Source organism: Zingiber officinale, chromosome 4A (assembly GCF_018446385.1).
Source record: "Zingiber officinale cultivar Zhangliang chromosome 4A, Zo_v1.1, whole genome shotgun sequence".
NCBI classification, from domain to species: domain Eukaryota; kingdom Viridiplantae; phylum Streptophyta; class Magnoliopsida; order Zingiberales; family Zingiberaceae; genus Zingiber; species Zingiber officinale.
Genome location: NC_055992.1, coordinates 131,034,787 through 131,055,862, shown reverse-complemented (window position 1 = coordinate 131,055,862; position 21,076 = coordinate 131,034,787). Strand labels below are relative to the sequence as shown.

Genomic DNA, 21,076 nt, shown 5'->3' with positions numbered 1-21,076 from the left:
GGCAGGATCGATTGATATCCTCCTCGAGACCCGTGCCATAGACAGACAGCATAGTCAGCGGCATGATCAAGCAGAGAATCGTACGACGGAAGTTTCCACTGTCTTGTCAGGATATGTTCGAACTATTGAGGTATGGTGTCAGGTACACTTTTCTGACACGTTCTATCAGGGAAAGTTTGGAGATGTGTGCACGCCTCGGGAAGCATGCACACGCACCCCTAAGAGCCCTATATAAAGGACCCCCCAAGCTTCGACGAATGTATGTTCATCCTACTATAGCTACAGTTAAGTTACCACTTTCGTTTCTTTGCTTGTTTGCTTGCTGCTTTCGCCATAGATCTAACTTGAACATTGGAAGGTCATCGCTGGGGAACCACTCCCTGGCTCGACACTGACGCTTTGTGCTTACAGGCTAGTCTCATCGGAGGTCCGCGTATGATCAACAGGAATATCACATCCTCAGCATCCGTCACCTTGACTCTCGGACAAAAATAATCTATTTAATTGTTTATCTGAAAACAAATGAAGAGGGAGAGGTTGAAGGTTTGACATATCTATATTTTCACTTTTTAATAAATTTATCATACACTTTTCCATTATGCATAATTTAGAAAAATGATTGATCAAGTTTTGATTAAATTCTTCACAAAGTTATTCACATGATATTTTATTTTTTGACACATTATTAGATTTTTTAATGGTACAATATATATATTTACGAATAAAAGGATACTTTTGAAATCATCGAATTAAAATGCACAATGTATTCAAAAATGTACCATTTATCTTTTATCTTTATTGATTAAATTGAGAAGCAGATGGATCCTAACTTATGATAAAACATGAAAAAAATTTAAACTTCCCCAATATATATGAGATTTGAACTCTCATTGCCAAGAAAGCTCATCCCATTTTTTTACCGTCGCATTATAGTCCGAGGACATTAATATGCAAAATGTATTAAAAAAACATATCATTTATCTTTTAAATGAAAATATATTATATATTTATTAAAACAAAAAATCATGATAAATTTGCAAAAACCTAAAATTCATCATCTCAAATTCAATAAATAGCACTTTTTCGCCAATAAATAGCTTCAAGAAAGGCAAAAAGGTCCTACTGCCTCATCCTACTTAACCCAACATGCACCTCAATCCATCAGAGACGCAAAGCGATATTTACTCACAAGTAAATGAAGAGAAATGTTGTCTCTTATTCAAGGAACGAAAACAAAACCGAAACAACCCACTTGACAAGTTCTCAGGGTGACAAATATCATCCTCGAAATGCAAAAATGAGAACAATTCAGACGCTCCTAAGAAACAGTACGCAAAAGTAAACAACTGGAAACCCACAAATAAACACGAAGGAAATAAATATTGGCATGGAACTGCTCATCTCACCTGCCTATCTATATAGCACCTCATAATTGTAGCTTCTATCTTTCTCTTTCTTTACTTTTGATTTCTTTGCCTTTTCTTTTGATTTTAATTTTTTTTTCTTCTGTTGTTTTTGTTTTTCACCCTCTTTCATCTGCAACCTAAGATGGTACTTAGAGATTCTGGCATGGCACAGCAATTGCTAAATGCAATCTCCCACAGAACAAGGAATGCTTTCTCTCCATTCTCGATTCTCCATTAGTGAAGAACTCAAAAACAAGTCACTCTTGACCCATTCGCTCAATATCAACACTGCCACTAAGATCGGTAGCAGCATGTAACTCATTATTCAATGCACCAGCTGCAGACTGATTGAGAATCATTGTCCTTCTCGGCTGTGACGCTGTCCCCTCCAAGTCAACAGCTTGCAACTGTGAAGCAAGATTATCAGGTGTCAGTGCTACTGGTGACTGACCAGAAGTATTAGCAGCCCGATTGGAACTTGGTAGGAGAAGATAACTCATCCAGCCTTGACGCTTCCTTATCCTATCGCCCTGTGATAAGTAGTGTCAGTAATAATGAATTGCACTATGAGTAAAGCATACAAATAAGTCGGTGTGATTTCATGGGTTTAACTTGTTAAGTTCATAGGGCACTAAGAAACTTTGAAATAGTTTACAGTTCCAATTAGTCGTTGCAAACAATTGGGGGCTCAACAATGTTGTTTCATCTTTCATTCTGAAAACGTCACCTACTTTATTATTCCATTTAGCATTGCAGATGATAAATTCCAAAAAGAAATTGACAAGGTACCTGTACTTCAACTTCAGGGGACAGTGGCAATGTGTCTAGTATGAAATCTATGTTGTTTGTTATCTGTCGAACCTGTAAATATATACGAGAATTTACCATACTGAACTATAATACTTCAATAGTTAAATTAGAAAGATTTGACAAACCAGAAGCCAATGGGCACTCATATAAACTATGAGCCACAATAGCGATACTAGATCATAAAGATTGATCCACCATTGAAACAACCAATGTGGCAAGAAAGTAATCGTCACAAACGAGATGTATATGAAGCATCAATATCAACATCAACGTATTTCCTAATGCCTCTCTAGTTAGACTTTATAAGCATGAGATATCTAATCTATACACACAGTTATGTATCTGAATATCACTGCAACTTTATCAGAGTTCAGTACCTATCACGAGAAGTTGTGTCCAACCTAGTTGGAGTCAGATAAAAGTCCATATTCCCAATGAACTCTGCATAAAACTGTATCACATGTAATAACAAGAGTCCACTGCCCAAGATAATCCAAATTAATTTTAAGTTTTATTGAGTGACATTCATCGAACGCCCTCTACCCTTCACCTTTAAGAATAATATCCTCTGTGGATCGAAGGAGAATGTGAAGAATAAGAATTGGCTAATCAGTTTTTTAGCAATCCAAGGTTGAAATTCTGCCCTATCACATAATTGCAATTTAAAACTACTTATTATCCAAGATGGACATTCACAAAATGGTAAGATAATTGTAGAGTGATAGTCATCATTACCCACTTCAAACACGAATCAAAGTCTGTCAATGCATAACCATAATGTGACCACAAGAACTAGAAAACAAACAGCCTGGTGCATCTTGAAATATTTGCTGTTGAAATTCAATACTTCACAGAAGCATGGGACAAATTATCAAAACAGCTGCAAGTTTACATGATTGTCCAACAATGACTATAAGAAAGAAAAAACTAGTTGTACATAAGTTTGCATACACCTCCAAGAGAATCTTTAGACAACTACTGGAACTTGATCCTTATCCTTTTCAGTTTAGCTCATGTCAATTGATAATACATCTTATATTCTACAAGGTGTTGGGAGTATCAAACTGAGGGAAAAGGAGATGAAGTCACAAAGATAACTAACTGATTTACAAGAAGTGACAAGGATCAAGAGCCTTTGTTTTCAAAACATGCTCAACTTAGAGAATTCACTCCCACAAAAATAGCACTGTCATCTAGTCTGGGCAATGTCCTATTCCTAGAAGAAAAAAGTTCAGATACAAAAGTTATAGTAGTGCAAAAGTGCTGTAATGTAGCATGGCATAGAAGCAGCAAAAGCTATCGTGAATGTCATTGGTGTTGGCAGCATCAAAGAAATTGAAGTTCAACACACAGTAGAGGTTATAACAGAATAAGGAAATAAAATCTTTCCATGCTTTCCAGCCCCTTCCATGTAATATCTTGTCCTATAATTCAAATTCATAGTTCTTGTTCTCTCTATTTTTGGATGACACAAATAATTGTTTAGATGGTCATAATTTATGAACCAAAAGCATCTCCACAAACTTTGTTATGGCATCCAAAAATTACACCAATATGTGTCCACAGACTAACATTTAAAACACAGAGCACAGACCAAAGTGACTGATTAAAAGCCAATACTATAGAAAACTAGTAAAAATGCCATTTTCACAATCTACCAAACAATAGTTCCAACTGCAACATTGCAAAGTGGATCAAAGAAATTTAAATTTAAAATTTAAAATTACAGATTTAGATGGGAAATAAATGTAATATCTCTTAATGTCAATTATATTCTCTGGATCAACACCAGAAAGAGACAAGAGAACAAAATATATATTTTATTTACCCAGATGTTAAGAGGACATTCTTCAGACAATTTTCAAGCATCAATTATAAATTTGGATAAGCATACAAGAGCATAGCAGATAAACCAACTTACTCTATTGAACCCTGCAATCAAGGACACTGGAACCCATCCCTGTTCATCCATGTTCTGCCTTAAATAAACATCTCTGCACAGATTCTCATCGCTGAGAAAGTCCAAAAAGTTAAACACAATGTGATCATCATTTATAACTAATGCTTGCATAGCAATTCATTCAGTCACCTGAAATAGAAATTTATCTGCTTGAGTAAAGTAGCACGTTGCACATCCATAGCTGGGAAATACATAGCAGGGAACGGAAGAGGGCCAGGAGGTGGCTGGTTATGAAAATAAAAGAAAGGAGATTGCATATCTGAAAGAAGATTAAGAGACTCCTCATGAAAAATGAATATTCAGTCAAGAGCAAACGAAACTGTAGACAATCCATCCAATAAAGCCATAAAACTTACCCGGGAAAACAACGGGATTCCCGAAAGGCCGAACCTGTGGAATATGTCCAGGGAATGGAGGTGGCATTGGTGGCGGTGGAGGTCTGAGGTAGGGTCGGACACCTTGGTGCTGCATCTGGATGTCTCTTCCGAAAGCATTCCTACGAGATCTATCATTCTCCTGATCGCGGCGGTTACTGTAGTTGCCATGGTGAGATCCATGACCACCACCATTGTTCCACCTCCTGTTGCCGCTATAGGTCCTACGATGGTCACCACCACCATCATGGACCTGTGAATCCGACCAACTTCCCCTGGAATTATGCTCGTAACTGGTAGTGATCTTGGGAGTTTGCTCCCGAGGAGTCTTCTCGTCCGTGTTTGCCTGGGGAGTGATTGCCAAAGTTGGTGGCGGGGAAGGGACAGCCGCCACACCGACAGGAAGCGCGCCATTGCTGATATTTCCGCCACGTTTAATCGATTTCTGGTGTTCAGAGGCCCCATAATTTGGACTGCCAGGTGGAATCAAGTTCTGCTTCGGCAAAGAACTCGAAGTCGCAGGATCCTGAGCACAGAAAAAACGAAACAAGATTAATCTAATACAACAGATCGCACAGATTCAAATCATTTTTTTCTTTAATCCGGAAGCCCTCACCGGTGATGCAGCGAGCGGCACTCCATCGGAAGCGGAGGCGTGAGATTTGACAACGGGCTTGGCGGACTCGGAGAGAGCAGGCCAGGAGGCGGAGCCTCCCATCACGGAAGGGCCCGGCTCGGTCGAGCCATTGAGGGAAGGTCGGTTCCAGGCGGGCTTCTTCCCGAGCGAGGCAGCGGCGGCGGCTTCGGCTGTGACTCCGCCAGGAGGGGAAGACTTGCGATCGGAAGTATCCGGCGACGGCATCAAGGGCGGGGAGGAGGATGATCCGTCCGGTTCTCCGCGGACGACGTGGGACCAGGGTTGGCGAGCGGCCCGGCCGGCGCGCGGGGAAGGCGAGGGTGAAGGATCAGTGGAGGAGGCGGCGGCGGCAGCCATGGCAGCAGCAGCAGGAGCGATGGCGATGAGGAGAGCAAGTGGGTTGAGCGAAGCGAAGAGAAGAAAAGAGAAGAGAGAGGATCGCCCGCTCCCTCCTCACGCCGTCGCCTGTCCTCGTTGTTGGTGGCCGTCGCTTTGTCTCTCACTCTCTTTGTTTGCTTTCCCTAATGTTTTTAGACAGCCAATTTTACTAGTCATTTCCAAAATTGTACACCTTTTTATTTTCATCCAGAATAAAATTTTATTTTAAGGAGAAGCTCTATCAAGGCCTATTTTAAGAAAAGGGCAAAAGTAAGAAAGATGTCCCTTTTTTTTTTACTGGATCGTCCAAGGCTTATATTATTTTTTTATCAAAAAAAATATCTCATCGGTGTAAAATGACATAATTATCTCTTAATTTTATATCTACATCCTATAGCAAATAGGAATCATAGTTACAACCCGCATAAATTGTTTTAAAACAAACTATTTGGGCTTTAAATAATATTTTTAACCTAAAATCCGGTCATCAATTCATGTAGCAACTATAAAATAATATTAAATCCTAAATTTTGATTTATCATAAATTTAATTCAAATTAAATCACGAAACACATAATATATTAAATTAGAACTAATTTAAAAATTTACAACTAAAAAATATTATTTAAATTTTTTTAAAAGTTTTAAATAATCTTTTAAAAAAATATTATAAAATCATAACTTTTATAATTATATATTACCTACGATTTTAAAACGACTATGCATCTGATTTATTAAATAAGAGACGGGATAATAATAAAAAGAGAATAATTATATTATTTTTATGTCCTTTTCCTATATTAAAAAAATAACCAATATAGAAAGCCCTTTACTATTCGGTAAAAACAAAGCGCCCCCTAGTATTGCACTTTTACAAACAACTCAGCATCGATATCAGGCTTAGGGCTGGAAAAAAATATCGAAATACCGAAATATCGAAAAATCGTATCGAAAAAATACCGTATATATCAAAATTTTCGGTATACCGAAAAATTCGGTACGGTATCATACCGTACCGAAATTTTCGGTAACGGTAACGGTAAGGATTTAAAATATTTCGGTATACCGAAATACCGAATAACTATAGATTAAATGATTAATTTAGATTCCCCTAAAGCCTAAACCAAACCCTAAACGGCCCCAAACCATGTTCTCTCCTTGCGCCGTCGGCGCACACGTCGCGACTCGCGAGTCTTTCCTTCCACAGTCGACCACCGCACATAGTCGCCGGAGAAGATGCACAACAACTTAGAAACTTCTTCTCCAGCCCTAATATTTTTTCCCTTCATTGAATCTGAAGAAATCTAATCACCGAGCTCTGTTATGAGAGTTATGCTTGCGCAAGTTCTTGTCCGATTTTCCAGTGAGTTTTAGCTTTTGTTTCTTTGGTGGATTTATGGTATTTTTAGTAGGGATTGAAGCCTATATACTTCCCCTATTTTTCCAGCTAGCATTTAGTTATTTCTGGCAAAATTTCGACGAGTCTCCGGCGAGTCACCACCCTGAGACCATTAGCTACTGGTTTAATCTTCAATCTTACATATTTGGGTCCGAAATTCAAACTCTTATTCTTATATGATCACTGCCCTTCATTACAAGATAATTATTTTTTTATATATTATATGTAATATATATAACTTCGGCATGACGGTATTTTACCGATACCGTACCGATATTTCGGTATACCGAAATTCGGTATACCGAAATATCGGTACGGTATCGGTATTAATTTTTAGAATACCGATTTTTTCGGTACGATATACGGTATTCGATTTTGGATACGGTATACCGTATCGATCCAGACCTATTCAGGCTTCGATCAAATTGGGTCGAATCATATTTTTTCAAAACCAAAAAAAAAAAAAAATCCGAATCGATTCACGTAGACAGTCTTCCCAGCCTCAGTAGGGCCCGCAACGCGTCACCCAATAACGAGTCCAGCCTGATGAGCACCTCAGCGAGCGACGAGACGTTGGAAAACCGAGATCCATTTAAAGCCTCTCAGCTAGCCGTTGTAACTTGTAACCCCTCTCGATCTTCATCTTTCGCCGCATTTTTCCCCCCCTTTCCGATCAATCCATCCATCCATGGCAGCCTCTCCAACTCCTGCGCTCAGTCCCTCCTCCGACGAGCGGCTGTGGAGCAGACTCAACGATAGCATCGATTGCATTCTCCTGGATCGGAATCCTGACTTCCATTCTTCGCCTTCCTCGCGCGTACGGATCTCTCCATCTTCTTTGTTTTTTAGATTCTTCAGTGAGTAATAATTTTGGAAACATTTTTTTTTTTGAGATTTTAGCAGTTCAGGGCTGAATCCGAGTGTGGGAAGAGGTTACGGGAGGGTTCTGAGCTTCTGATAAGCGGGTTCGACTCGGTCTCCTCGTCCTTGTCCCAGTTTTCTAGCACTCTAATCACCATGCGACAGGTAAGAGTTGTTGTTTTAGTTAGTTACCTTTGTTGAGAGCAAAATATCTTTTTTTCTTTGTGCATTCTTAGAAGTAGTAGATTTAATCGGACAACAGGATCTAGCAGATGCTAGAAGCTACATACATTATCTCTTAACTCAGTTCTGGCGTGCACGTAATTAGATTCTCGTGCCTTTTTACTCATGACGTGATAGTTTCAACATCTCATTTGTGGTTTCTTGACTTTTGTTTTCAGAAAACTGTCAGGCTCTCTGAAATGGAATACCACAAATATCCTCGTAATGTCCTAAGAGCAATAACCAATATGAAAATGCTGTGTGAACTTCTTCTAGTCTTTTTAACATCAACAGACCATTGCCTCCTAATATTGACTTGATGTACTAACCTCGAACCACCATTGTAAGTTGCTAATCATGAAGGCATGTGGGCATTGGTTGTCAGAATGGGTAATTGTAACAATGAACAAGAAATAGCAATTGGTAGAGAAATATGCTCTCCCGGAGTGCAGCCTCATTTACATTTATGTGCTATGTAATGGTTCTGGGAACGAGTTCCTGACAATGATAATGCAGGGTCAGCTTGATTCAAGTACTATATAGACGTTCGGGATTGATGTCCTGAGAGTGCAGAGGGGGTCTTATCATTTTACTGGTGATTCGGACAACACCATTGATCCTGCTCCGAGAAGTTCAAGGATGACTTCACCGGTGCACTGACAAGAGAGTTGGCGTGACTATAGGGATGCGTGAACAAGTAACGGTGGAAAGGAAGAAGAACAACCAAACACAAGGAGTAGACTTAGTATTCTAAATTTTTTATCTATCCTTTTCTCTTCTTATTACTATCCTTTTATACATTTTTCCTGAATGTTTCATCTTCCTTCTCATTTAATGAGGCTATATTTATTACAATGGAGTTAATAACTAATAATTAGTACATTAATTACACAGGATCTTCGTTTTGTCTTCTTCCAGCGTTTAATGTAGTCTCATTGATGAGAACATCCTAACTGAAGTAAATTCCCTTGACGGTTCCTATTTCCCATGCATATACCTATGCTGGGCATTTCATATGGGTAACACTGAGAATTTATTAAGGCAAACAACTTAAATGTCCGTTGAAGAGTTCCTCCCAAGCGGTAGCTCATACACTTGAGCGATTATGTACTTAACTGAGAATGTTGTTTGCCATGACTATAAAGTGTACCCGAGCGGTATCCCGATGGATTGCCCGAGCAGTGATTATAGCCGCTCGAGAAGGTTAAGGAACTGTGAGGGCCAGGCGAGTGAGTTCCCATTCCCGATTGGCTTGACCATCCCCGAGCGGTATATCTCTTCCTTCATCGACCTTGACTTTGACTAACATACCACTTGCTACGTTGACCCTTAGATTCCACGTGGCACCTTCTACGAACGGCCGCAAGCCTCCTCTTTTGGTCTATTTGAAGAAAGTGTCAAACTGACTGACTGGAGGTGTGACTAAGTAAAAAAGTGTTGAATGTTGTTGTCACGTGGAGGAAGATAGAAGAGAAAATCTCTAGAATAATCTTCAAAGATTTGGTCATTTATGAGACGTGGTGCTCATTAATGATGCATGCCATGTTCGATGACGTGTACCCATCGTTAGACCAATAGCATAACGGGCCGCCTCGTATTGAGTTAAGGTCATATTGCTTGTTACATCAAGTGATGTGATCGGCTACTGTGTATGCCACACGGTGATCGTGCTAGATCTAACCGTTCAAACTAAATCTCACCTTTCGTACCATCTTGCATCGGACGACTATTACAGAGGACTCGAAGGTATATTAGGTTTTTTTTCCTTCTTCCTCCAATGCCCACCTTTGCTGTCTTTGTCTGCATTTCTGTCGCACTCAGCTTCTCTTTTACCTTCTGTGCTCTGCGTTTCCTCCCTCTCATGTAAGCCCTCCTTTCTATTTGCTCTTTTCTACCTGCCTCCTAGGATTTAGATTCCTCCTCAGCCCCAGTGTATCTATAACTCCCATGACATTTACTCGGTATGAAACCATTCACTCGACTGTAACCAGAGAGCTTAGAAAAGAGCTTAGGATGAACTATGGTATTTCAAACGATTATACAATCCAAATACCCAGAAGGGATCAGGTACCTTTGATGCCTCCTTTCGATTTTACCACTTTTTTTCATAGCCAAATTTAGAGTGGTCTCCGATTTCCTGTCCCTGAGTTCTTTAGGGATATCTGCACCTATTTTGGGATTTCTCTACACCAACTAGCCCCGAATGCCATTAGGATCTTTTGTGAGGTGGCTGTGGTTTTTCGTTTGTATAATATTCCTCTTACCCCCACTTGTTTTCCTTACTTCTTTCATTCCAAGAGGGTCGAGTTAGGAGCCTTCCACTTCATGCCCCGAGCGAGATACAAGTTCTTGGAAGGCAACCCATCATTCCACAAAGGTTGGAAAAGTAAGTTTTTTTATTTGAATCCGCCGCGTGCCCTTCACATTCCCGAACGGCTGGATAGGAGAGCTTCCGGACCCACCGCTGCTCGGGAAGTAGAAGAAGAAGCCCGAGTATCTCCAGGCCTTAGAGATACTCGTCGACATGTGCTTCAACTGTAGTGTTATCATTCAAAATGAGGGCCTTCTATATCGAGCCCATCTAAGCCCCATTGTCGCTGAGCTACAAAAGTCACTCTGTAAGTCCTTTTCCTTATGTGAGAGCTGACTTACCTTTCTTGCTTGTTGGCAGAGGACACTATGTCGGGTGCTTCAATGAGCAAGCTTCTAAAGGAAGATCGAGTAACCTTTTAGGCTTTGGCCACTCCCAAAGTTTCTTCAAATGCTACTAGAGCGGCTTCTAATCTGCCACCCCCCAAGAGTCCTTAGGTACCGGGATAGAAATAAGCTCCTCCAACCAAGTGATGCTAGTAACTGAAGGAGCATCCCGAGCGACCTCTACTGCCACAACAGTTGAGCGGGTTAACGATCCTTCTACTGCTGAGGATATGTCTAACACTTCGATTAGGGATGCGACTAATGAACCGATCATGGAAAGAATCTGAGCCACCGACATCCCCTTTACGGATAAGGAGGCATAAACGCCCCGAGCCACCTATACCAATAGGTCCTTTGCTTGAAAGACCCGTCTCTTGCCCAAGAACAGACATTCTGATTACCGAGCCTCCTAGGGTGTAGTTAGTGGGTTCCCCCTCCACCTCTGAAACAATGCTGAGCATTCCGACGGACCCTACTAGAGGAGAATTGACACCCGAATTGGAGGCTTCTGCAGGTTCTGCCTTCCCTTGGATTCCTCTCAGTCCCAGTCGATCGGAGGAGACTGCTCGACAGGCCAACCTACTGCAATTGATAAAGTCTAGCGATTAAGCTAAGTCGTTGCATAGTTTAGACGTGTTGGAAGTCAGCCGACGTACCAACGCCTCTATGCTTAAGGTGTGTAATTGTATGCCTATTACCTCTGCCTTACCACTCATGAAATTAGATTTATATAGGAATTTTTTACACAGCTATGGACCGAGCATATGCGCATTCATAACCGAATCGCCGCTCTAGTGAAGCAAATCGTGCAACTACTGTAATAGGTCGATGATCTGCAGGTGTAGGAAAAGTTCATTCCAAATGACTTCCAGCGAGTGGACCTGGAACTGTGAAGATTTCTGTCTCTATATGGCTTTGTTCAGCTCGGTCTAGATGGAGGATACTTGTATCCCGAAGAGTTCCAAATCTTTACGCAACCTAGTCGCCAAGTTTGCTTGTAGAAGGCTTTCTTCCTTAGCCCGAGCGACTTCTGCTGTAGCCTCATCTGCTGCACAAGTAACCTCCGATATGTGCACCTGCAGATTGATGACCTATTGCAGTAGTTGCCTGTTCTGCTTCACCAGAGCAGGGATTCGGTTATGGACGTGCATATGCTCCGTCCATAGCTGCGTAAAAAAATCCTATATAAATCTAATTTCACGAGTGGTAAAGCAGAGGTAACAGACATACAATTACGCACCTTAAGCATAGAGGTGTTGGTACGTCGGCTGACTTCCAGCACCTCTAAACTATGCAGCAACTTAGCATAATTACCGGACTTTATCAGTTGCAATAGGCTAGCCTGTCAAGCGGTCTACTCCGATTGGTTGGGACTGGGAGGACTCTGAGGGAAGGCAGAACATGCAGAAACCTCCAATTCGGGTGTCGATTCTCCTCTTGTAAGGGTCGTCAGAATGCTCGACGTTGTTTCAGAGGCGAAGGAGAAACCCACTAACTACACCCTGGGAGGCTCAGTAATCAGAACGCCCCTTCTTAGGCGAGAGACGGGTCTTTCCGGCAAAGGACCTGCTAGTATAGGTGGCTCGGGGCATTTACACCTCCTTATCCGTAAAGGGGATGTCGGTGGCTCGGGTTCTTCTTCCCCGACCGGGTCATTAGTAGCCTCCCCGATCGAAGTGTTGGACATATCCTCAGTAGTAGCAAGATCGTTAACCCACTCGACTGCTGGGTAGTAGAGGTCGCTTGGGATGCTCCTTCAGTTATTGGCATCACTTGGCTGGAGGAGCTTATTTCTATCACGGTACCTAAGGACTCTCAAGGGTGGCAGATCAACCTCAGTAGAAGCCGCTCTAGCAACGTCTGAAGAAACTTCGGGAGTGGCCAAAGTCTAAAAGGTTGCTTGATCTGCCTTCAGAAGCTTGCTCATTGAAGCGCCCAACATAGTGTCCTCTGCCAACAAGCAAGAAGGAAAGTCAATTCTCACAGAAGAAGAAGAAGAAGAAGAAGAAGAAGAACTTGCCGAGTGGCTTTTTCAGCTCGGCAGCGATGGGGCTTAGACGGGCTTGATATAGAAGATCCTCATTTTGAATGATAACAGTACAGTCGAAGCACATGCCAACAAGTATCTCTGAGGCCTGGAGATGCTCGGGCTTCTTCTTGTACTTCCCAAGCGGTGGTGGATTCGGAAGCTCTCCTATTCAGTCAGTCGGGAATATGAAGGGCATCAGCGGCTTCAAATAAAAAAAATTACTTTGCCAACCTTTATGCAATGATGGGTTGCCTTCCAAGAACTTGCATCCCGCTCAGAACATGAAGTGGAAGGCTCTTAATTTGACCTTCTTGGGATGAAAGAAGTAATGAAACAAGTGGGGTAAGATGAATATTATATAGACGGAAAACCACAGTCATCCCACACAGGATCCTAATGGCATTCAGGCTAGTTGGTGTAGGGAAATCCCAAAATAGGTGCAGATATCCCTGAAGAACTCAAGGATAGGAAATCGGAGACCACTCTCGATTTGGTTATGAAAAAAGTGGTAAAACAGGAAGGAGGCATCAAGGTACCTGATCCCTTCTAGGTACTCGGATTGTACAATCGTCTAAAATACCATAGTCAATCCTAAGCTCTTTTCTAAGCTCCCCAGTTACAATCGAGAATGGTTTCATACCAAGGAGCAAATGCCATGGGAGTTATAGATACACTGGGGTTGAGGAGGAATCTAAATCCTAAAAGGCATGTAGAAAAGAGTAAATAGAAAGGAGGACTTACATGAGAGGACTTACATGAGAGGGAGGAAACGCAAAGCACAAAAGGTAAAAGAGAAGATGAGTGTGACGACAATGTAGACAAAGACGACAATGGTGGACGTTAGAGGAAGAAAGAAAAAAAAACCTTGGTATACTTTCAAGTCCTCTGTAATTGTCGTCCGATGCAAGATGATACGGAAGGTAGGATTTAGTTTGAACCGTCGGATCTAGCACGATCACCGAGTGACATGTGTAGTAGCCGGTCACATCACTTGATGTAACAAGCGATATGATCTTAACTCAACACGAGGCGGCCCGTTATGCTATTAGTCCAATGATGGGTACACGTCATCGAACATGGAATGCATCATTAATGAGCGCCACGCCTTATAAATGACCAAATCTATGAAGATTATTCTAGAGATTTTCTCTTCTCTTTCCCTCCACATGGCAACAACATTCAGTACTTTTTTACTTAGTCATACCTCTAGTCAGTCAGTTTGGCACCTCCTTCAACTGGACCAAAGGGGGAGGCTTGTTATGTAACCGTTTCTAGAAGGTTGACCCGTGGCGTCTAAGGGTCAACGTAGCAAGTGGTATGTCAGTCAAAATCAAGTTCGGTGAAGGAAGATGTACCACTCGAGGGATAATCAAGCCAGTCGAGAATGGGAACTCACTCGCCTTGCCCTCACTGCACTGCTTGGGCAACCCTCCATGATACCGCTTGGGTACACTTTATAGGTTATGGCAGATAACATCCCCACTTAAGTAGTACATAATCGCTCAGGTGTATGAGCTATCAAGCTATCGCTTAGGAGGAACACTGCAATGGACATTTAAGCTGCCTACCTTAATAAATTCTCAGTGTCACCCATATTAAATGCCCATCACAGGTATATGCATGGGAAATAGGAATCGTCAGGGGAATTTACTTCAATTATGATGTTCTCATCAATGAGGCTGCATTAAAAGCTAAAGGAAGACAAAACGAAGTTCCTGTGTAATTAGTATACCAATCATCAGTTCATTAACTCCATTTTAATAAATATAGCCTCAGTAAATGAGGAGGAAGATGAAAAGTCCAGGAAAAATGTATAAAAGGATAAGAAGATAAAGGATAGATAAAAAATTTGGAATACTCTACTCCTTGTGTTTAGTTGAAGGGGAGCCTTGGCGCAACGGTAAAGTTGTTGCTTTGTGACCAAAAGGTCACGGGTTTGAATCCTTGAAACAGCCTCTTGCAAAAAGCAGAGTAGGGCTGCGTACAATGGATCCTTCCCCGGGACCTCGCATGACGGGAACTTCGTACACCGGGCTGCCTTTTTTTTTTTACTCCTTGTGTTTGGTTATTCTTCTTCCTCTCCACCTTTACTTGTTCACTCATCGCTACAGTCGTGTCAACTCTCTTGCTAGTGCACCTGTGAAGTCGTCCTTGAGCTTCTCGGAGCAAGATCAACAAGAAACATAGATGATTGGTCCATGTAAGATGTCATATGATTTTTAAGAACTGATCCAATATTCACTAAGCCAGCTAGAAGCTAAGGACCAATCTTAATTATAGTGTATATGCTTTGATATATGCATGATTCAAAATACACAGGATCTGCTATGTGTATGAGCCTTAGAGTTCTGGGGTTATAGAAGGGGAGGTTAACCATCTCAAATACAATGACATAATAAGTGTTTATCTGTGTGTTTCTACTGGCAACAAAGCCAACCAAACCACCTAAAATCTTGTATTCCTTTTTTTTGTTTTCTCTTCTTAACATTTCATTTTTTTTCTAACCTTTGCAAGGTGTAAACAGATCAATTGTCGTCCTAATATGGATGAAAAAGAGTGTTGCATCTCTAGCAGTTGGTGATATGGCGAATAAGGTGGGGCCCCCGGGGTCGGGGTCGAAGTCAATAAAGTCGGCTAACTTAGCGATCAAAGTCAAGGAGGTCGGGGCTAGCACGATCACTTGTCTTGGACGAGTGATCTATCTGATCAAACCGCTGGTCCAATCGGATTTCGAGTCCCTCAAAGTCGACGAAACCTTGAGGTGTATTAGTGTCATTCAGAGCTGAGTCAATGATCTGATCGATCTGACCTGGACCGGAGGTCTGATCAGAAACGCTAGACACACGGCCTGATCGGACCAGACTCTTTATCCAAGTGTAGAGGTCGAGCGCAGGCCAAGTCCTTAAGAGTTACATCCATCCTTTATCCGACTCGATCACGCCTGCAAACAAGAGCCAATCGGGCTACAAAGGGGACTCGGTCAGTCTGCTAGCAAAGAATATTAAGGGCTCATCAATCCAATAGCTTAATATTCCCTTTTGGCATTCGCGTAATGGTTATCAAAGAAACAAATAAATATTTCTTGTGTTGTCTTTATGAAGGAAGCTTCTACTCTGCAAATCACAGAAATGGTGGGTCCCTTTCTTGAAATGTTTAAGAATGTCAGAGGGGTCGATCTTATTTTTGTAATACATCGAGATTCATGCAAAAAAGAAAAGTAATACTATATAAGGGGTCTCCATCTACAGGCGTGGGTACGCAACACAACACTAGGCAACCTAAGGCACTCAGATTCCACTATTCATTGCATTTCCTCTCGACCACCTGTTTGACTTGAGTGTCGGAGTATCTGCGCTAGGGACCCCTCCCTGGCCCGGTGGCTGATGCTTTTTTCCCTACTTTCTGTTTTTGACACACATGATCGCTCAACACGTCTTCTGGTTCCAGCCCATAGTCTTCTCGCGATCAACACCAAAGCCACCTGCTCAATGCACCATCTTCTCTAATTTCAGACAGGACCAGTTAGCTTCTAGACAACATAACAATCTTTGTCTATCATTAGCAGAGCTCTACTAGGACGTAACAAATGGACACTTTGTTATACAAAAGACTAAATAGTTTTCTTGAAAACTACTATTCATGAGATTATCAATCCACTGCCTTCTCACTAAGGAGATAAAATCACAATGCACTAGAGTACTATTCTTTCATTTTAATCAGTGGTTATGCATGTTTACCAACTGCATATTATAGTTTTGTCTTCCTGTCATGTAGATATATTTATTATTGTGGTACTTCAGAATATTAATTTCTGCAATCTAGATGTCAAGCATTTCTTCATAATGAGATTGGCTACTTTAGATTGACAATAGAATGCAAATTCTTTTAATCATGACTAATCCAGTGTGTTTGTTCAACAGAGAGCTAGTGATCTTACCAAAATCACTGTTTCAGAAAAACAACTAAGAGAGAGTCGAAAGACAACAAGTGAGGAGCCAAAGGCTAAGAGACTTTGTGGTTCTGATAAACTTTTGAACAAGCGTGAAGCTATTTCCTGTAATAAATCAAGCGATGAGATAAGCTATGCCAACAACAACAAAGTAGGAGATTCTTGTGGATTTTTGGATGAGAAAGATGACAAGATTTCTTCAAATGCGATCCAAACTGCTGCACTAGACAAGTCAAAAACTGTCAGTGGACAGATAATTTGAGTTTTGGTGTAGTTTGTCTTAAAGATTCTTCACGAACCATCTTCTTATCAGCTTCTTTTGATTTTTCTCATTTGCAGCTTGCAACTTCTATGGTCACTAAAACATCATACCTTTTGTGCGAACTTAAAAACATGAAGTTGGAGTTATGGTTGATGCAGGAAAGATGCAATATGCTTGAAGAGGAGAATATACGACTCCGAGAGTCATTTGACAATGGTGCTAGACTTGAAGATGATGACCTGGTACTACTTCACTGATATTTCCTTTGCTTTAACTTTGTAATTTAACTTTGGCAACAAGATTGGGAGATTCACCCATATTTTAGTCATTTTAATTTGACTTCTTTGATTGATTACGACAGCATATCTCTCTCAATTTCTACTTTAATTTCACTAGTTAATTATCTTGCCTTGTGAGCCTTTAACTGCACCAGTGTATGCTCATTGTAAATCATCCTTAGTAATCCATTACTTTCATTTTTCAGTAGCAGTACAAGAATAAAATATATTGCAGAATAGTAGACAATATACTGCCATACATGCAAGTGTAGACGATGTTGTAAATCATCCTCAGAAAGACAGTAACCCGTTACTTTCATTTTTCATTAGTAGCAGTACAAGAATAAAATATATTGTTGGTCAGGATGGTAGACAATATATTGCCATTCATGCTATTGTAGACTACATTCTATTGCATCTATTAAATTTCTTGGTATTAAAATTCCCATATGATCAACAAATATGGTCCTAAGAATTTTCAGCAATAAAATGAAATCCCCAGAAATCATACATCTAAAATATATAGGTCAAAATGATTGGAGGCTTTACAAACTTTTGTGGATTAACGAATTCTGTATATGCTTTTAAAGTAAAATAGGAAGGCCTACTTTTGACCCAAATAAGGTTTCACACTCTTGGTTATATTAGGATAAATGTAGCACAAACTTTGTTTTCCAAATGAAATAGGACTGGCCTAGTATGAAGCACCCAACTCAAAAGCGTTGCATCATGTAACTAGGAATTTTAGATGGGCCAAATTGAAAGTGACGCCATTTGGATCCAAGTCAATGGCAGATTATAGAATTCTGTGGATTTGGCTTTGTATAGAACTCAATCTCGGAGGCTTGATGATGATGACAACTCTTTGAACTTAAAAATACTAGAAAACAACTTGATGCTATACGTATAGCAAAAGGTCAACTTATTGCATCTTGATCTAAGTGCAAACGCAACTCCATGATAATATCTAGGCACAACATAGCAAAATGCTAATTTACAATTTTGAAAGGATTAAGAAAAAGGGAGATATGACACACACAAAAGACAATTGATATAGGGCAATGTCAGCCTGATCACCTAATCAACCTACTTGGTTGAATCGCATACCAAAATGCTAACTATTTGTTGCAGCAAAAGGTGATAACCCCCACCGGGGGGCCCTCCAAGATTTCCCCATGCGATTTGGCAAGGAGGTAAATCACGGAGGGCTTCACCCAGCCCACTGACTTTTGCTTACTGTTTGTGAAAAGCCTGGTCAACTGATTGACTTTATTGGATGCTAGATGTCTTTGCTTCATCATTCAAATGACATCCTAGATGCTTACTAAATATATCTTCAAACTAATGACAAATTTAGATGGATTTACTCCCCAACATTGTTCATTCATGAATTAATTAATCAGAGTTTGGTTTATGTGTTAAACTTGTTTATTTACTGAGCATAAAAATGTTCAAGCTTGTTCAATACCATCTCAAACAAAATTAGCTATTACTGAAGCTAGGTAGAGGAGGAACGAGTTTGATGAGCATAAGCCACTTGCCTGATAACATAAGGAGTGGAGACCAATAGGGAGAGGAATGAGTGTACCTACAGTTTGGCTTTGAGAGACCTAAATGGTCTACATGGTAAGAAGATGAGACCTTGCAAGAGCTAATGTTCTAGTGGGTGAGGATTTGTCAATCTTTTTCTTACATAGAATCAGAAAGAAAGAACTCTTCTTTATTACTGAATGTATTCATGCAAATTTTACTTACTGTCACATTAATGTATCTTGTTGCATCTAATGGAGGTCAGATCCAGATCACTTTGCTGCGTTTTGCTTGTGTTTTTTATTGGACTAAATCGGAGAACCCTGTGCTATCCCCAATGTGGTTTTGATACTTAAAATTTTTTCTTTCCATGCTCGATTAACAGTTGTATCTGTCCTGACATATGAAATCTTAAGCTCTATTCTCAGCATGTAATTTTACTCATTTGTAGATTAGACTGCAGTTGGAGACTCTTTTGGCTGAAAAGTCCAGATTGGCAAATGACAATGCTAATCTACTGAGGGAGAACCAGTGCCTTCACCAGCTGATCGAGTATCACAAATTGATATCTCAGGATCTATCGACATCGGACGAAGAACTAGATACACATGGAATGTGCCTAGATTTCTCATCTCCTCAGGCAAGGTCAGAGAGTGGCTTGGAAGATGAAGCTCACAGTGACTGCAAAGTGCGAAACTCCCGTGACTCCAACAAGAGATTAGTTAGCACTATTTAGTGTGTTGCTACTAATCTGCTACAGAATTTATTCCTTTTGAAAATATATCATTCGTTTTACACGATCATTTTGATGATTACCATTGCTTTTGCATAAACTTGACAGTTTTTTCAGAACTGTAAAGTAAATTATTGCCTCAAATTGTTTTTGATGTAAGTTTTTTCATATTGTTGAGGCGTGCAGTGGATTCCATGGTTTGCAAATCGTGATCTGGAAGTACTCAATTGCTTTTGGATGGTTAGAAATCGTCTTTTGTGGTGTAGTCAACACAATCATTAGGATCGCTTAGGATCGTTTATAACAATTTTACATATTTTTTATTGGGGGCTACTTTGTTGGCTTTTAAATTTGATCATTTATAACTTTTTTTTCAGTAATATACCAAATGAAGCATCCAAGTTTTTGAATTGACTAAAAGTTACATACTATTTTGGTATTTATCAAGTATACTTTTTCAAATGTACTTCCTATTCTATCCTCTTAACAAATTTAATTTTTTGAAATTTTTTTTCTAGCATTTTCTCTCTCTCTTCTTTTTCCTCTCTCCTATGCAACTTCTCACTTATTTTTCCTCTCTTCTTTCCCCCCCCCTTTTTTTTTTTTTTTTGCATGCATACATAAAATATAGATAACAATATAAGATTTAATTGATTTTTTATAACATTTAGAGAAACTGAAATAAACAATAGATAGTATATTTGAACTCCTTATAATCTCAGAAATTCATAAGAACTAAAATAGATGTAATTTAAAATCTCTATATCCATTAGTGGATTTTGATTGAAATTTATCGATGGACCTAAAGAACTCTGATTGCATTCATTTCAGTTTTTATGGATTTCTGAAATTGCAAGGAGTTCAAATATACTATCAATTATTTATTTTGGTTTCTTGGAAATGTTAAAATATAATAAAGAATAATAGAAATCTTCACGTTAGGCCTGATATGTGTCCAACATGGATCTAATATGTAATCATATCAAGTCCAACGTGCACTTGATATAGAAAAATGATAATTAACTTTTGTTGCTAATGTACATCAAAAGCATCTTTTTCACTCAGTCTGGTCTGAGGCAGCAAACCTGCATTAGCTCTTCGAGCATGGTCTAATAGAAAGATTCAAACAAGGGTCCTCTTCTAACATGGCTTTTAGAAGTAATCATGTATTCAGTTATTAGAAAGATCTGCATCTTCAACCGATTTCTTGCAAGTGTAACGCTGAGATAAGTAAGACTACTGATTAGACAACTAAAGATGAAAGTGATTTCGATAGTTGAATGTTTCAAGATTACTTGCTTCTCGAAGGTTAAGGGGACATATTTGTACTTAATCATGTGAAGAATTTGCCTCTTCATTGTGGCTGCGAAGAGCACTAACTAGTAAAGGAGTAAAATAGGCCAAAGCACGGGCACGTCAAGCACACTAAGAATGTCAATACAAACGCAACACAGTAAGCTTTTGTAATGGAATACCTGCATATTTTGCCAGTTTTTAGAATCAAGAGGCGTAAGAACAAGTGCAATTTCCACATAGCAAACCAAGTGCATAA

The 21,076-nt window shown here is 40.0% G+C and overlaps 2 protein-coding genes across 3 annotated transcripts; one reads left to right on the top strand and one right to left on the bottom strand.

Annotated features, from left to right (window-relative positions):
* Nucleotides 1-1,196: 1,196 nt before the first annotated feature.
* Nucleotides 1,197-5,713, bottom strand: LOC121971233 (la-related protein 1B-like). The gene is made up of 6 exons (XM_042522393.1): nt 5,167-5,713; nt 4,533-5,076; nt 4,306-4,435; nt 4,138-4,228; nt 2,196-2,267; nt 1,197-1,936 (listed from the first exon to the last, which is right to left on the bottom strand). Exons 1-6 carry the CDS (start codon nt 5,542-5,544, stop codon nt 1,664-1,666), a joined length of 1,488 nt encoding a protein of 495 aa, XP_042378327.1. The 5' UTR covers nt 5,545-5,713; the 3' UTR covers nt 1,197-1,663.
* Nucleotides 5,714-7,506: 1,793 nt separating this feature from the next.
* On the top strand, nt 7,507-19,681 carry LOC121973679. 2 transcript variants are annotated; one of them, XM_042525067.1, is made up of 5 exons: nt 7,507-7,780; nt 7,867-7,989; nt 16,693-16,962; nt 17,061-17,225; nt 19,243-19,681. In XM_042525067.1, the coding sequence occupies exons 1-5, from the start codon at nt 7,652-7,654 to the stop codon at nt 19,525-19,527; spliced, it is 972 nt and encodes a 323-aa protein (XP_042381001.1). In that variant the 5' UTR covers nt 7,507-7,651; the 3' UTR covers nt 19,528-19,681. The 2 variants fall into 2 exon arrangements, with proteins under 2 accessions (XP_042381001.1, XP_042381000.1); XM_042525066.1 differs by having other exon boundaries at nt 7,864-7,989.
* Nucleotides 19,682-21,076: the final 1,395 nt, after the last annotated feature.

Coding starts and splice junctions, on each gene's coding strand:
- LOC121971233 (XM_042522393.1), bottom strand. CDS start 5,544: ATGGCTGCCGCCGCCGCCTCCTCCACTGATCCTTCACCCTCGCCTTCC. Junction 5,077..5,166: donor TGCCGCTCGCTGCATCACCG/GTGAGGGCTTCC, acceptor TTCTGTGCTCAG/GATCCTGCGACTTCGAGTTC. Junction 4,436..4,532: donor GAATCCCGTTGTTTTCCCGG/GTAAGTTTTATG, acceptor ATCTTCTTTCAG/ATATGCAATCTCCTTTCTTT.
- LOC121973679 (XM_042525066.1), top strand. CDS start 7,652: ATGGCAGCCTCTCCAACTCCTGCGCTCAGTCCCTCCTCCGACGAGCGG. Junction 7,990..16,692: donor CTCTAATCACCATGCGACAG/GTAAGAGTTGTT, acceptor TTTGTTCAACAG/AGAGCTAGTGATCTTACCAA. Junction 16,963..17,060: donor CACTAGACAAGTCAAAAACT/GTCAGTGGACAG, acceptor TCTCATTTGCAG/CTTGCAACTTCTATGGTCAC.